This window comes from Manacus vitellinus, unplaced genomic scaffold, assembly GCF_001715985.3.
Source record: "Manacus vitellinus isolate BGI_N305 unplaced genomic scaffold, ASM171598v3 scaffold_28_pilon, whole genome shotgun sequence".
NCBI classification, from domain to species: Eukaryota; Metazoa; Chordata; class Aves; order Passeriformes; family Pipridae; genus Manacus; species Manacus vitellinus.
Window position 1 is genome coordinate 10,575,839 of NW_021940122.1, and position 17,943 is coordinate 10,593,781.

Consider the following 17,943-nt stretch of genomic DNA (forward strand, 5'->3'; position numbering starts at 1 on the left):
CAAAATCCAAATTCTGGGTACTCAGGATTTCTGAGTATCACAGCTTTCCTCATAAGAAAATCTGGCTTGTGAGAACCAGAACCTATTTGTTTCCCTCTCCACTTGTAGATCCAGCAGGATGGGTTCTACGAATTCTTATTTATCCATTCCGTTGCAGTCCCATAAATAGAGTTGTGTAGCACCAAGGATGGACTGTTCCTCACATAACCAGAAAAGATCAGTAATTTCTACCATGGAGCAGATCCAAAAACAGCATATGAAATAGCATTGAATTTTGAACCCTTTACTCTCAACTTCTTTACCAGGTAATATGTTATTGCTTACCACATATTGTGCACCAGCTGGAACTTCAGTTCTGGACTGAGCTGGCATACCAAGTGATAGCCTCATGCTCCATCTGAATAATAATCTCTCAGACCATTCTTCTGAAAAAAATGCTAATTTTTTTGCCTTTATTATGTCTTTGTAGCTTTGCTGGGCTCTTGGCCATAGACAAAGCCTGCTGATGACTTTGTAAAGTTGTCAGATACCTTTTGTTGGCAGAGAAGAGGCAACAGGCGCTTGTGATCTGTCCAAGTTATTATCCCATCTCCGCCCCATTTTATTATAACCTTCCCACCCCAAACCCATTCCCAATGTATGATGTCAGCCACATTTAATTGTCACCAGTCATTTAGCTCTGCTTTCAAATCATAGCAAGGCTTTGTTTTTGTTCATGGAACAGGACATGTAGCGTGCACTCTGGGTGCATTAAGTCTTCAAGTAGCATACTGACGATTTTTTCTTACAGTGAAAATCCCTCTGAATTCCCCCAGAACCTTTCCAGAGTTTGAGACTAGTGGAATAAGGATGGTGTAAACATCACACTTCAACTGGTTCAAGTTGATTCAAATGGACTCGCATGAGCTGGATGCTGTTTAGAATCTTCTTTTGGTGACCGACGAGGGTGATGCCAATACGCTGGATATCTCTGCAAAAGAACAAAAGACATGGAAACTGCTAAAATAGGCTGCTTGTTCTGAATGGTCTCAGTCCATTTTGCTGTACATCCAAATCAATGCGTATGGATATATATGTGCGTATATTTGTATATTCTGAGAAACAGCTGACAAGGGTTCTGCTTTTGCTTGACAAATGTGTGTGGGTGTTGGCAGAACGTGGTAGGTACAAAAAGAAGCAGTGGAAGTGGGCCACAAAAAGGATCAGAGGATTGGAACTCCTCTCCTATGAAAAAAAGGAGAGTTAGTGTTGTTCAGCCAGGAGAAGGCTCCAGAAAGACCTTCTTGCAGCCTGTCAATATATAAAGGGGGCTTACAAGAAAGATGGAGAAAGACTTTTTACCAGGCCCTGCAGTGACAGGACAAGGCACAACAGTTTTAAACTCAAAAAGGGTAGTTTTAGAGAGACAAGAAAGGGTAGTGAGACGCTGAAACGGGTTGCCAGAAGAAGTTGTGGATGCCCCATCCCTGTAACTATTCAATGTCAGGTTGGACAAGGCTCTGAGAAGCATCATCTAATGAAAGGTGTCCCTGCTCATGGCAAGGGTCTTGGACTAGATAATCTTTAGAGGTCCCTTCCAATCCAAACCATTTTATGATTCCAAGAATGTTCCTTTTCCTGGCTCCTGTCTTCTAAGTAACACTTCAGTCCCGTAGATGGTGTGGCTGATTCTACATATCTACTGAAAAGTGGTTATTACCTGTGGTAGCTGTCATGAACATTCTGATGTAACAGTTTCTCTGCAATACTGACAACATGTTTTCTAACGCACATTGGATCAGTACTAGTGCTTACAGAAACACACTACAAATGTATCATGGTACAGATGATGCCCAGAGGCTCTAGAAATATGTAAGAAACAGCAGCTACTTTGCTCTGGCTTCCTTCTCCTTTTTCACGTGTATGTATTCTCCACATAGCCCTTACTGAACATTTCTCAGATTGCTTTCACTTTCTGCATGGAAAACTCAGTGTCTGGTATCTTTTGCTCTCTGTCCCACTACTTACTCTAGAGTCATGCGTGATATGACATCAAACGTCATCAGACCAGCTTGGTCAAAATTCTCCTTGTAACGGCCCATCTTGATAGCATCCAACCACTCATGGGCATTGTTGAGCGAAGGGAAATCTGGAGGACAGTTGCTCAGGAGAGGCTGAGATGGTCTGCAAAAGAGGCAGGTTCTAAAAACCCAAGTTATCAACTTCAGCTGACCACACTAGTAAAGTAAAAGATATGAGAGGAAGAGAACACAACCTCTGAAGAGTACAGAATGAAGAACAATGGCATTTGTTCTTCATGTCCTGATTCATAAAGTCCCACCATGATATGCTGTTTCTTGGCTACCTGTGTCCCTTTTTCTGCCTAAAAACAGTCAACCAACCCAAGAAATTGATCCTTCCCATTGCCCATACTCGCTCAGGCACACTCTCTTCTCGTTGCCCATAATCTTTCCACGCTTTCTGGGTCTAGGCCTAGTAGCTGGGCAAAGAGCTTCAGTGATGAGGTTTCAGAAAGAAAGATGAGACCTTCTATACCTTTTCAACTTTGTGACTAATTCTCTCTCTCCTAAATGCTTTCCTTGGATCAGATAGTAACCTATGAGAGAATGAGTGTGTTGTTTCAGCTCCAACACCCATCAGATAAAAGCATAGTAGTAAAAGGCCAAAGAAATGACTGTTCACACATGGTATTTACTCTTTTCCCCATCATCTGAGTCTGTCCTGAAGCTATAACACTTGCTGCTTTTAGTAAACCAGAAATCACTAGATACTTTCCCCCTCCCCCAGATGTGGAGTGCATTCCACAGAGACAAGATTTATAACCACAGGGAAAAACCCTCCAGGCCAGCAGGATGTAATTTTGTCATCAGCCCAGCAGTCATCTAACCTTGGCACCATTTATTCCACCGAGATTTCTCCTTTGCTGACCTCCTGCCCCCTGTTCCATCATGTTGCAAAATGCAGTTGGGAAAATATGGGATGCAAGCTGCAGTTCTAATTATTATTTTCTGAAGAATTTCTTCTCTCCATAAGCTAAGGTCTTCTTTTCCTTCATCATCTCTTGTGGTCACACAGTATTGTGTGATCACAGAATATCTTATGCAACTGCACCCAGATTTGTCCCCTACCTTCATTCCCTAAGATCCCTCACTCATTCATCCTCAGTGCAACTCACTGAGATTTATCTCCTGTCACATTCAGCACTCATGACTCCTCATCACCCATTAAATGAATCAGGATACATATTTCTTCCAACCTGCTTTCTCTTTTTTTTTTCTTCTTTTTTGTTCCCAGTCTCAGATGGGAGGGTTGGAAAAAAAAAAAAAAGATTTATTGTTTTCTGTTCCTCATGATGCCTATCAAGAGACAAGTCCTATTATTTTGCATTTAATCCTCATCTCACCTGCTGGTCCCAGTGCCAATGGCTTTCAGGGCAGATGGCTTGCGAATCATTTTATCTAGGGCACTGACTATCTGCTCAAACTTGGGTCTCTGAACCCGTTCCTTCTGCCAGCAGTCAAGCATCAGCAGGTGCAAAACAGTTGGGCAGTCTGGGGGTGGTGGCAGGCGATAGTCCTGGTCAATGGCATTAATTACCTGCAGAAAAAGAAGAACAAGGTTTTATCATGGCTGGGAAAATAAAAGACAAAAGACCTTCAGTGAGTTGGTGTGTATGATTTTTCTCTGCTTGAACTGATATAGAATAGAGAGGTGGATGTACATTCTCACCACTTCTAAAACTTACATCCTGATTGGACATGTCCCAGTAAGGTCTTTCACCATAGGACATCACCTCCCACATTACAATGCCATAGCTCCAGACATCACTGGAGGAGGTGAACTTGCGATACTGGATAGCTTCAGGGGCAGTCCAACGGATAGGGATTTTGCAGCCCTAGAAAGCAGACAGAAAGCAACCATAACATTAGTGAGATAAGGACTATTTGTGAAAATGACATCAGTGGAACAGCACAACACAACTCTGAGCACGGGGTGACAGTCCAGTTGATTCTGTCTTGCCGACATTGTTGGTTTAAATTCAAATCATGTTCCAGGTTTCAACCTTGTTTTACTGACAAATCTAGATGAAAAGAGAGAATCATGCCTCCTTTCTGCTACAAATACCATGATACTAACTTTCATACCTTTACTTTACAGCATTTGATTCTTCTGCATCCCCTTCATCTTCAACCCACCTGTTATACTCCCACCCTTTTTGTAGTATGTGTAGAAAGTGCCAGAACTTCATAGACAATAAGTTCATTTGATGGTTAGTTATAAGCCCATGAGGCTTGACCTATTCACCATCATGCCATAAAGAACAGCACCAAGACTTCACCTGGCAAAGTGAGTGAGATATTGCTATCCTTGTTTTTTGCTGGTTTGGAACAAATTGCCCCAGAGACAGAAGGCTCTACTCCACTGTTCTCTATGGTCTCAAGATGGACTAAAAAGGGTACACCAAATCAAAGGGGAACACAGAAAATAACTATAGCTGTCAGCACTGCTGACTAATTCACACCATTGCAGTAACTCACCAGACCTCCAGTATAGGTGGGATTTGAAGCATCGTCCTCCAGAAAGCGGGACAACCCAAAGTCTGACACCTTGCACACCAGGTTACTGTTGACTAAGATGTTACGTGCTGCCAGGTCACGATGCACATAGTTCATGTCGGAAAGGTAGCGCATGCCAGCTGCAATCCCCCGTAGCATTCCTACCAGCTGTAACACACTGAACTGTCCCTCCTTCTGCTGCAAGTGAGGAGGCAAACAGAAGCTTTTATGATCACAAAACACAAAGCCAACAGGGAAGATTAACAAAAAGCAAGGTAACAAGGTGGATTTATGAAGTTAGAGAACATAAATCTTAACTTCAGCCAAAATCTGAAGGTTCAGAGACAGCGAATAAGAAAGTGCTTAAAGTAATCAATCTCAAATGAAATCAGACACTAGTAGTTATCTTTTTCTGAAGGCAATTCTCCTCTTGTGGCCACATTCTCCTTTAGCATCCTATGCCCAGTCGCACTAAGGTGACTAAATGAATGGCAGTAGACAATTCTGCTCTTACTAAGACCTTTACAATGGGCTCTACGCAGTTCTACACAATAGGTTCACATACTCTTCAAAATGTACCTGCCAAAGCATTTGTGGTTGAATTAGTGTATGAACCAGTAAAAAAGAGAAGTGAAGCACCTATACCAAAAAAATGCCTGCATTTTTGTTTCATTACGAGAAAAAGCATTGAAAACTATGAGTCTAAAAATAACTACAAGATTCATTACTTCATTACAATGTTGAAACTTGAAAATATTCTGTGGAATAAAGTCTTATATACATTACTAGAAAACCAAACTGGAACATGCACATAAGCAACTGAAAGGTTGTGTACAAAGATAAACAACTTGTACTGTTTACATTAATTATTGGAGTTTGAGAAGTCTAAAATATTGAAAAAATGTTATATGATAGTTGAGTTTTTGAAATATTTTCACCATGATGGCCCAAAACCACTTACTCTGATAACTTGCTATTATTTCTATTGCACCTGAAGAGGGCAATTGAGGACTTAAAGAGATAGGAGTGAAAAGGAAGAACAGGTAAAATTATCAGATCTGAGACTGGCACACAGCAAGATGAAGAGGTAACGATTGCGGGAGACTCTGGTTGTGGTACCCTGAGGAAGGAATCCAGTGATCCATTCTCCATGAACTCTGTGACAATCATGACTGGTCGGCTCTTGGTGACCACACCCTCCAGGTGGATGACATTTGGATGCTCAAATTGCCCCATGATGCTGGCCTCGCTCAGGAACTCCCGTCGCTGTTCCTCTGTGTAACCTGACTTCAAGGTCTTAATAGCTACTGTGTATTCACGCTTCCCTGGGTGTTTTAGGCGCCCAAAGCACACCTCTCCAAACTCTCCTGTCAGGAAGGGAAGAAACACACCTCAAGTAAGGAAACAGCAATGAATTTTAGTCAGGTGTACTAAAGCATGTGGATGACTTCAGGCACTGTTTGGAAATAGGGTTATTAGGACTGTTCAGATTAAGGTAAAGTTCTTGATGAAGATTGTAGACTGCATATTCAGGGTTCAAAGGAGGAATTCTCAGTTTTAGGGCATTTTAAAACTGGTTTGGAGCCAGCATCTAAGGGTAAGTAGGTTAAGATGAATTTTGGTAAAAATGAAGGTTAGCAATCCTGACACACTTGATGTACCATAGATCCATGGGTCCATTTCAGCCCCATAGTGTGCCAGGTCTCAAGGTGAACAAGAAGGCACTTTAAAATCTGGAGATTCTCACACTACCTGATCCAATGACCTCCTCAATCTTGATGAGGGACACATCAATCTCCTTGGCAAATTCTCGAATAGCTTCATTGGGATCTTCATAGGTTGAAGGATCAATATAATACTTCACTCCAAGTCCTGCAGCGGAGGAGACAGCCCAAAACATCACCAGAATAAAACCCTGAGACATATAGGTGTTAATGATTCCTGAAAAGAGACAGGCCCTTGCCTTCTGTTGCTCAAAACCACTTACCTCGTGCACCGATATACTGCTGCAGGCGGTCTGTGTATGGAGTCTCTCGCCTTTTACTGCAGGACATAAAGGAAAGTAAAGTCAAAACACACACAAGAGTCTCTCACAGGATGTCGGGGTAGGCTTCTCAATGCAAGGCTCAGAGAACCCTTGAATTTAGGGGTACAAGATGGGTGTTAAGATCCTGTCCATCTCCAGGTAACCAGTACATGCTTGTTTTCTACATGGTAGTTTTTACACCACTGTTTGCATCCCCACTTTAGATATGACAAATGAGAGGGCCTCCATCACTATCCTGAAAAAAAATATTACAGTTTAACATCACTGTCTTGGAAATTGTCTTTCTATTCAGGCTAAATTTGCATTTTAATTTCATCAAATTACAACAAATGATTCTTTTTGATAGTAATTTAAGCCATCTCCTGTGATGCCTTTTAATTTCTTTGAAAACATTCTAAGAGCCATTTGCTCTAATACTTAATTTGTATAGATTTCCCCCAATTGTTTTTCCTCCTGGACACTTAACAGCATTTACATTGGCTATTCTTTTCATAAGTATGGCACCCAAACACAACAACAAAGAGCCAGAGGGACAGAAATCTGTACCATGATGTTATTTTTGCATGTGCAGATCAAAACAGGTATTGTCTTTATTACTGTAATCTTTATTGCATATATGCAACTAATTTCCAGTAAGTATAAGTCCTTCTCAACACAGGCATTTCTCAGATTTCATTCTCCCTTTAAATGTGTGCAATTCAAGCATTTTTTCCCACACAATCTAATTATTTTCTAAGTTTCATCTTATTCTTTGTTTGCTCTAAATATATTTTCCAATTTCAAGCCACTTTCTTTTTTCCCAACAGTGTTCATTTTTTCCTCAAAAATCTACAATTCATGCTAGTTTATAATCATCATATTAATTAGATGAGACTGTAAATCAAACTCTGTGTTATCCTGCAGTATCTCTGCTGTACGCACGGATTTGTGTCAACCCATATGTTTTGCTGTTTCAGCACAAGACCTTTTAGCTGCCGATTCAACTAGCATCTGAACGCAGAGTATCATGAAACGTTATTTTTCCTTATGAACATAGCTAATTCTGTCATTCTAACAGATAACTGTATTATTCTTACTTGTCAGGCTTATCTCTTAAAATTCTGCTAAAATTTCAAAACCACAGACAATTCTACCTTCAAATTCTGTTCTGTCGTGCAAAGAAACTGGTTTTACTGGGGGCACACACCTAAGAGCCCTAACTCTGCTGTTGCACCTGAAAGTCAGGTCTACTTTAATGTTTTTTTTATGGATTATCTAACATATTAATGGTTTTCCATCTTAAAAAAACCCCAAAACAATTAGCTAAAATAGGTGTTTCACATTGCATATTGCCTGAAAAATGTGTATCAACACTTTATAAAAACAAGCTAAAGTTATAGCATTTGACTCTACATATGTTCAACTTTTTAAAGAACTACTCATTTCAAGTGGTGTTCCTCATTTCCTGCATCTTCAAACTTACTTTTCTTATAGAGGACAAATTTAAAATAGAAATTTGGTATCTCTGCTTCTTCTGAACAATTGTCTATTAACTGTACATTATCCTTTAAGTATAAATGGATCAATTTTTTATGATATTTCCTTATATGTATATTTACAAATACCCATTAATGTCTTTCCCCAACACAGTTTTGGTAGTATTAACTTATTCTGGGTTTAGTTTATTTTTTTTAGAAAAATATATGCTTTATTGAGTTGTGCACAAAATATCACATTTCCAGCTGTAACAAGAATTAATATTTTTAACAGTTCAAAGCTACAAAAGGAGGCAACAATTCAATTATAACAATATTTTATAATTTTTTTCTTTCTGGAAGGAAAAATTTTAAAAGAGAATATACACAGAAGGAGAAAACAAATGCGGAAAAGGGAAGACAACAAAAAAGAAATCATTAAAACTAGACGTCAATTTCTGAAGTTAAGTAGTTTATACATTTTTTAGGTCAGCAGAAAAAGCTAAAAAGTCCCTCTTGTGCAGAGGCACAGTAGAGAAAAGATACAGAATCCATTACTGACAATCTAGGGGATTAAGTTCAAACCTCAGTAAATTCAAGGAGCAGGTAATGACTGTTTCTTTTCTTCAAATAACAAAACCCCCATTGTTTACTTTTGTATCTCTACGAAAGCAGTAACCCTTATTTTTTTCTCTTTAAAATTTGTCCTTCTATTTTTGCTATAACCGATTATCTCTACAATTACTTACATGCCCTTTATTCTTTCCAAAATGGAATGTGGTGTCTGTTTTCTTTAACCTATATTTTATGAGTTAGTGTTCCATGGAACCATAGGGGTTGTATAGATTTTACTCCTCAGCAAATGAGCCCTTGGTTCTTGGTGACAGGGTATTTAGCACCCTCTAAAAAACTAGATCTGAATACTTATTCCACCACTCCTTCTCCACTACATTGTTTCATTCTCCACTTGCTTGCCTAAAATACAATTTACAGTCCCTTCTTTACAGTGGTACATTTAAATACCTTTTGAGCACCAGCTTTAAAATACTTTCCTTGTGTTCATATTGCTAACTAGCCAAATATCAGATGAGTATGTGAGTGGTTTACCAAAGAGAGGCTTCTCAGATAGGAACAATGGGGCAGATCTTAATTACAAAATGGCATCTCAAGGACATCTGGATAAATGTAGATCAGGCTGTTTCCCTTGGGACGGGGTTATGTTGCAGGGGTAAGAAAGTTCCACTGTCTGAAGTGCACATGAGCAGGTCAAGGAATTCACCTCTTGAAGATGATGGCAAGGATGGCAATGGCAGCAATTACCAAGAAGGCTAGACCACCGAGTGCTGACCCCACGATAAGCGGCAGTCGGTCCTGCACCATCTCCGAACGTTCCCCTAGAACGGAAGACACATGCATACACACACACAGATGCAGAGGACAGGAATTGTCAGAGTTTCCCTTCTATTCAGCTGGGTCTCACCCGTAATTCCATCCCTAACAGCCCTTTGGTTCCCAGTCACTGTGCTTCTCCAGTGCCTTCCTTCCTACTTCTGAAAAACCAGTGCTCCTGAGTCCACTTTTCCATCCCCTGGTCCACTGACACCTAACTAGCCACTTAAGTATAGGCTAGTTCTACACCTGGGCTTTGATCCCATTGTCCCCTATCAATTTAGCTTGCAGATGATATATGAGTACCTTTGATCCATACAAACTGATTCCATACTGCTGGAAAGCAAACTTCCTCATATATGCCTATGCCCCATCTATCTTTGTGTCCTATGCCCCACCTGTCTTTAAGACTTTCACAGAGCTTTCAGCTGTTAGATGTCTCACGAGACATCCCGTGTCACATGTAAGATGTCCAGCTGGAAGTCAAACTACAGCAGTGTATAGTGCTACATATTGCAACATCTCCCTAAAGAGAGTTCTACTGATATACTCTGCTCCTGCTGGTCAGAGGTACAGAGGCAACAAGGAACAGGACTGGGGAGTATGGCAGTAGTGTAAACAATACACTCTGATAGCATGAAGCTTCTTTGAGTGAACAAATCTGCATATGCAAATTAAGATATACAGAAATACAAGTTGAGCAGGAGTGTCTGGTAGCAGTCCTCCAGAGGATAAGCTAATACACTCAGGGGCACACACAAGTGACAGATGATCATATACAGATCTGACTACAAAATGGTAGCACTTACCTCCCGTTGAAGTCTGGAAATACATCTTCCCACTGTATGGGCCATAGCCCACTGCTGTTCTAGCTCGTACTTGGAAGGCATAGATCTTGCCTGGGCTCAGACTTGATATGGTGGCCATGTTGGTTTCACTAGTTAAGGTGAATGAATTATCCTCATCTTCTGCCTGTGAATGTCAGTGACCAAAAAACAATGTGAAACTTCTGTCCTCGCTGCTCACTCTACTCATCAAGGCATGATAGTTTCCACATCAGCCCAATATTCTCTGAACCTGTTACAGAGCCTCCCAACCACAGCTGCTATTCCAGACCTTACTTTCTCACACACTACTCATTCCTCACTGCTGCTTTTCATTCCCTTAGGCCTGGGCTTCTGCTAAAGACTCCCTAGGCTCTGCTAAAGACTTTCAATCTAAACGAGAGTGAGAGAGAAAACTACCTGGCCCTGTGATTTGCTTTCTACAAACTCCAAACTCATGTATTCTCCTAGGAGAATCCAGAGTAAGAACACGTGTAATGCTGTATCCAAGAAGCTGCTAGACATCACAAATAGCAGTCCCTTTTACCACTAGAAAAACAGTAGCCCCACACAATCCTGCAAAAATATTTATGTGAAATACCAAGAATATGGAATGGGAGCTTGTCTGAATAGCCCCACATACCTCTTCCCCTCAAATCAGACAGATTAGGAGTCACAAAACATGTGAATGGAGGACAACTCTGTATTTGCCACCCTGCAATTCCAGCATACAAAGAGGTAACTGGTATTTACCACTTAGTGAATGAAAAAGTGCATTCCTACTCAAAAATTTTCTTAGAGACATCTGCCCAGGCATAAATGAGGACACAACACTTCCCTCACAAACATGACAGACTTTTGCAGTCAGTCCAATTCCAATAAACACATTTAGAAAATTGAGTTCCTTCTGCTGTTACCTGTGTCAGCTGGTGCTAAACTTATTGTTAGCCACAGCTTTTAAGCTTAAGCAAGTGTCTTCTATTTGTTTTAATTTGGAATGTCCATAGATGTTTCCAAGTTGGGAAATGCACATGGATTGATGTCAGATGAAGCATGTATTACTTCTGGTAATAATTCTGCTACAGTTTGTTCATTCCTCCTCTGTTCTTTCCTCCACCTTGTTCATTCTGATCCAGGGGTGCACCTCCCAGACAGAAGATTTCTCTGTTCTCTATAGAACAATCAGCACGGTATCACTTTCTACTCACCTTATCAAAGTAGCGTAGCTGGTAATCCAGGATTACTCCATTGGGCTGGTCTGGCTGAGGCCATGACAGTGTGATGCTATTGGTAGTACGACTCACCTGATGCATCATAGGGACTGCAGAGGGGACTGAAATAAAAGAGAGAAAGGAGAGATTGCAAAGCTTAACAGTGAACTATGATTGAATATTCATTATGATGAGTTAATAAGTTAGGTCAGCTTTTCCTTTAATTTCCCATAATTTGCATTATGAAGTGCTTTGTAGAATAACCAGAAGAAATCTGGCACAATACTATTCTGCTGGGAGATACAGTCATTGACAACACGGACAGAAAGAAAATGAAGAAATCCACATCCAACTGATCATGCACAGGAGCTAAATTATCTGTATTGTAGCTGGAACTCACAAATTTTTACATCAAGCTGAGAAGATGTTCAGTGCTACTGACTTGTTTTAAGATCACACTTGGACAAAGAATGTGATAGTGGTCAGAACAGAAGCAGAGCACACTACCTCCCTTCTGCTTCTCCCCCAGATTCTTTGCCTGGGAGAAAAAATCAAGTATGGTCTACCGGAGCAACGGAGGCCTTTCACTATCAGATCATTGCTGCAAACCAGAAGACAGGGGCAGATGAGACCACTGCCACATTAAGGAACAGACTCTGGAGCATGCCTCAGTTCAGTTGCAGACCCCAGAGAATGAAAGCACTTCATTTTCATAGCCTGGTATGCAGCCTTGTGTTCAGACCAGCTCCTGAATCTCAGACCAATCTCTGTCAGGACTGTTGCCTAGATGTCAAAACTTTTACTGTATTTGAGACTCTCAGTCCTTCTGTGGGGCACTGGAATACAGAAGTCCAGTCTGAATGGGCTTCTAACTATCACTGCTGCCTGAGACCACCACCTAAAGGTCACTGTTAAGTGTGCATGTGTAGAAACGTCACACACAGTTTTTTCTGTCTGTTCTTAAATAGTTTGCCGGCGTTCTTTCTTTTGGTAAACATGCCAGCCTGGAATACTACCTAGATGAAGTTGTTAGCTCCCTTGATTACATTACAATATTAAGCACTTACAGCCAAGGAACGATATTAATTACTGGGGGAAAATGTCAACTTCCCTTTATGTAAAAAGCAAGGGTCTGGACATAACAAACATAAATGAGGGATTTAAAAGCATGAATCTGAATCAGAAAGCAAACAAGAACTTTTGTCTACCAATTTTAGAAAACTTTTGATTCATTATTCTCAAAGTCTCAAGTTCCGTTCAAGACTTTGAGAGTTGTGTAATTGCCATTAATTCTCTCTAACCTGGAACTCATTAAATCAGTAGGCAGGAAACACAATTCTATCTTGAAGATAATATGAGTAACAATTTCAAATACTGTTCATGGAACCAAGATTAGATTACAATGAGAAACAATACAAGGGACTACCTGGAGTAGTTTTACTTTTCATTTTTTTATCTTCTTAGAGGCACCACTCACATGTTCTGAAGACACCAGAGGTTCAGAACACCTATTTAATGGCAGGTCCTCTCCTAAGTAGTTAGCTCTTCAAAAAAATGTCCTCAGAGTAGGAAGGGAGATGAATGCCTGATAAAGCCACTTGCATGTGAAGCTTCCTGGAGAATGGAATTTCACTTCTACCAAAACCATGCACATGCACACACATGCATACTCCCCAGTTTCATGCAAAAGCTAGAAGAATGTGAGTTGCATCTTAGGAAGAGTTTTTCAAGCAAAAATTCCAGGATAATTGTAAGAGGATCTTTCAGCCTGACGGTTGTCTGTCCACAAAGCTCTTCTCAAGTTTTGCTTTCTCTCTGAAAGCAAAAAAGTCATGTTGCCAAGAAATCTCAAGCAGAGCAGCTAGGGAATCCTCATTTTCCTAATGAATGCAACATTTTCAGCAATGTTTAAATTTTCCAGAAAAAGAATACCAATGAAAAGCTGCCACCTAACTCCACTGGTTTTACAAAACAAAAAACATAAACTTCCTTGATGTGAGGAATGAAGCAGAGACATTTGGTAAATGAGTAAAACCTGCAGAAAAGCATTTTCTTCCCTCATTAATTGTGAGAAGGATAAAAGAAATGTTTTTAATAACAAGATAAAATTATTCAGAAAAACATAATTCAGGTGGTCTTCAAACAGCTCAGGTAAGTGGGAACTAATTTAAAAATGTAAATGAAACAAAAATGTAAGAGTATAAACAATAAAATGCTTTCTCTTCTCCTTACTCCTTTTATTTTTTTTACCATTGCTTGTGTTTCAAACAAGACTGCACAACTAGTTCACCTGAGGTAATTGGTCAGTTAACACTTGATCAAGACAGATTCTGCTACATTTTAATGTTACAGAAAGTTTAAATCCCTTAACATAAAGCACACACCAGCAGAGGAGCAAATGTAAATACACAGCTACGCTGTCAGGGAAGAGCCCACTTCCTTCTAGTTTTGGATGAAGATTTTGCAGATTGAGCATAGTTAAATCTCCCCTCAATTCCTCTCCTTATGCCCTCCAACAGTTAATTCTTCCTGTCCTTATCATTCCTTCCTGATCCCCAATTTTTCCCCTACCTGGAAGAAATAATCAAAGTCAACTAGCAACATTTGACCCACATTTTAGCAAAAAACATATCCATTCTGACATGAATACGTGCTATGAATTTTCAGCTACCCATCAACAGGCTATCTTTTGCCAGCAGTAAAGAGACTCAAGCTGGCACTGTGCATAGTACATTTAGGCACAGTAAAATCTGCAACAGAACAATGATGCTAAATGGCACTCCCCTCAGATAGGCAGCATGCATAAGCAGGTTATAATTAGTTGAACTAGACATACTGGAAAACATAACAAAAAATCACACAAGTGTATCTTTTGACCATGTGCCACAGCCTTCTAGAATCTCCCTGCTATATAGGTATGTCCATCACTCAGGGTAATCAGATGCTGGTGGTGGGGATGACCAGGATAATGTAATCTGCTGTATTAAAAAATACTAATTTCAGTGATATGTACCTAATAAGCAGACACCACTTAAGGAAAAAGCCAGTAAAAATTCTCAGAAATAAAATCAGATATGAATCAAGGCAAGTCAGGTTGTCTTTAATCTGCATCTCTGAGACAGAGTTCAGGTTTTGATATGTGTGCCTCCCTTTTAAGGACAAAAATTACAAAACACTGGCCAGGGAGTTCTCCCATCACTTCAAGTAAAAGAGATATCAAGATTTCTCCATTGAAAAATTTTATACTAACGTGATGTGAATATTAATACTAAGGTGATGTGAGATGTGAACGTAATTGTTGGTGGACTAAGTAGCTATTTCCTGTCAGAAGTGTATTATAAAGTTACTGTCCCAGTGTTAATACAATAAGAAATACGAATTTCAAGGCTTTATATCTATAGACATTCAAACTACCCTACCTGTGCTGCCACAGAAGTGCTTTCAAAGCTTTGTTTTGTGTACACAAATGTGTCCAGCTCTATGTCGATTTGTCACTTTTATTCATTTTGTTCTTTTCACATGGAGTTTATACACATTGACATGTTAGGTCCCTGTCTAATGACAGCTGAAATCACAGGGCCTGATTCAATCCAGTGTGGACAGTTGTATTAAATGATCATTGTAGGTGACTTCCAACTATTCTATTCTATTCTATTCTATTCTATTCTATTCTATTCTATTCTATTCTATTCTATTCTACTCTACTCTACTCTATTCTATCCTATTTACTGAGACGAAAAAACATGCTGTGAGATCAGACCTCTAATTAAGACTGAAAAAGCAATGCTTTTTCTATACTACTTGTAAAATAGTAAATGTATGGAAATTTCTTGCACATATAGACCTAGTTAAAGCTGTAAAGCACTCCAAACACCAGTTAAATTAAACTCCCAGGTTCTATATTCTGTGAGTTGTCAGTTGCAACTCTTCTACATTGTGGGACAAATTTTTTCCTGGTATCAGTGGATATAGTGGATTTAAGATAGTTTGAAAATGCTACATTCCCTGAGTTACTAATGTTTGACAAGTTTCAGCTGTTTTCTAATAAAGGTGATGTCCTTGGCTGTGGTACCTGCTTAGACCAGCAACACATGCCTGCAGGACTAAAAATCTTATCTCAATCAACAGAGTAGGTAAGGAAGGAAGGTGAAGGAAGTGCAGACTCTTGTAACCGTACATGGAGATCCCTACTCATGCAGAGCACAGCCAAGTGCCATTCTCAGTAGACGACGAACATCTCTGGCATGTGACATTCAGTCCATATTGCATGCAGATACTTCAGGAGAGCAGATGTGACCCCCGCATGGAGAAGTCCCACAGCATACGGTCCGGGAGGAAAGAGTGGGTCCAAAAAAGCTAGTTCATATGCATGGGTTACCTCTTCCACGTGCAAAAGCAAATCATCCCAACAAGCAGGAATTCAGGCAAAAAATGCCAGGAGGCCTGCATGTTTGAACAAGGACTTCCTAGCTAAACTCAAACACAAAAAAGGAAGGATACAGAAGGTGGAAGCATAGACAGGTAGCCTGGGAAGAACAGAGAGGCACTGTCCAAACATGTAGACATATGGCTAGGAAAGCCAAAGCCTACGTGGAATCACATCTGGCTACCGAGGTCAAAAGCAAGAAGGGTTTCTCTAGGTACAGAAGTAGCTAAAGGAAGACCAGAGAAAATGTGAGCCTACTGCTGGGTGGCACGGGGGTCCTGGTGACACAGGATATTGTCTTCACATCAGTCTTTACCAGCAAGACTGGCCTTTAGGAATGCCAGGTCTGGCAGACCTGGGGGAAGGCTGAAGCAAGGAAGACCTTCTTCCTCATACCAGATCAGGTGACTAAATATTTACACAAACTATATAATTTCATGGGCCCTGGTCAGATACATCCATCGGGGAGCTGGCTGATGTCATTTTGAGGCCACTCTTGATAATCTCTGAATCATCATGGTGTCTGTGACAGGCACCTGAGGACTAGTGGAAAACAAATGTCATTCCTCTTCTCAACAAAGGGAAGAAGGAGGCAGCTAATCCTTACCTTCACCCCTGGGAAGATGGAACAACTAATCCTGGATACCTTTCTGGGCACACAAAGGACAAGAAAGTAATTGTGAGCAGCCAGCATGGATTCTCAGAAGGAAACTCAGGCTTGATCAACCTTCTAGGATGACACTTCTGGCTTGGTAGAGGAGGGGACAGCAGTAGATAGTGACTTTCTTGATATCAGGAAGGCCTTCCACAGTTTCCCATGATAAACTCATGGAGAACACAGTATGGGCTTTAAGAACTGTCTCCCATAGTGTCCTTACAGATAACCCAAACTTGATGAAGTGTGGGCTGGATAAGCAGACAGTGAGGTTAATTGAAAACTTCCTGAACAACTGATCCCAGACCGGTGGAAGGAACTGACAGAGCAATGGATCAGGCAAACCAGAGTTGTTGTTGACTCTCCAACCTTGGTGATAGTTCAAAAGTGTTCTGGATGTGGTCATGGGCAATTTGCTTGAGGTGACCCTGATAAGCAGAGGGGTTGCAGAATATGTTCTCCAGAGGTCTCTTCCAAGCTTGTCCATTTTCTGATTCTTTCCAGGTAGTTATGCATCTTCTTCCCCTTCCTTCTCACCCCATAATCTTCTGCAAGTACACAGTTTGATCAACCTCAGCTATGCCTCTAATGTTCTCTAATATGCCTCTATATTCTCTAACAGTAGCCCCAAATCTACCACTTTCACATTCTTGTTTCTCCTTTGTTACCACTTCAGGTATCCTATTTTCCTCATATTCTAAGCAAATGACATGAAGATCCTAGCTTTGTTCCACACAGCTTCCCACATTTCATCTTCAAGGAAGATCAATCTGAATACAACATGGAAAATCCCTTCTTTACGTGTTTATTATCTTATCTTTATTTTGAAAATGTCCTATGTCTTTTGTACACATTTCATTTTAGCTCTGACCCTTTCTCTAAATACCTGAAAATACTTTAAAAGTATCTTGGATTGTCTTCTGTCATAACTTTGTACTTTACTTCCTATGGAGGAAGAGTGCTTTAGAAGGGCTAATTAGTTATTTTCACTTCTCTTATCTCTATTGTTAATACTTTTTAGGTATGCATTCCACTCATATTTAATAAAGAGGAAAAAAATCCTTTAGGACAAAAGGTGCCATGTTTTACTTCGTACCTTCTATTTATTCTTGCTCAAAAGGTTTCTGCCTTCATTCAAACAGTGGCTAATACCTGAATTGTGAAAACAAGCACATTTTTTCTCTGCTCATGTTGCAGAGATCAGGCATAGTAAAGAGAGAAACTGGAATAGCTTCTTTTTGTAGAGTGACCACAGAAATTGTTATTAATTCCCAGTCATAGCTGGGCAAATCTGCTGAAGATGGCTAAGTTGACAAATGTCATTAATGTCACTAAGGGGAAAATTAAACCTTAAAAGAGTATTTTTGTTGTTCTATGTGAA

At 40.1% G+C, this 17,943-nt stretch overlaps 1 protein-coding gene across 2 annotated transcripts in view; it reads right to left on the reverse strand.

Annotated features, from left to right (window-relative positions):
• Nucleotides 1-450: 450 nt before the first annotated feature.
• Nucleotides 451-17,943, reverse strand: part of LOC103761194 (ephrin type-B receptor 5) — a 68,456-nt gene continuing 50,963 nt past the window's right edge. For both annotated transcript variants that reach the window (XM_018074555.2, XM_018074554.1), the window contains exons 7-17: nt 11,479-11,603; nt 10,256-10,418; nt 9,337-9,451; nt 6,544-6,599; nt 6,309-6,428; nt 5,676-5,923; nt 4,539-4,754; nt 3,746-3,895; nt 3,404-3,597; nt 2,008-2,163; nt 451-970 (exon numbers count right to left, since the gene is read on the reverse strand). In XM_018074555.2, coding sequence (XP_017930044.1) covers nt 862-970; nt 2,008-2,163; nt 3,404-3,597; nt 3,746-3,895; nt 4,539-4,754; nt 5,676-5,923; nt 6,309-6,428; nt 6,544-6,599; nt 9,337-9,451; nt 10,256-10,418; nt 11,479-11,603 — 1,652 coding nt within the window. In that variant the 3' untranslated portion in view covers nt 451-861. The remainder of the gene's footprint in view (nt 971-2,007; nt 2,164-3,403; nt 3,598-3,745; nt 3,896-4,538; nt 4,755-5,675; nt 5,924-6,308; nt 6,429-6,543; nt 6,600-9,336; nt 9,452-10,255; nt 10,419-11,478; nt 11,604-17,943) is intronic.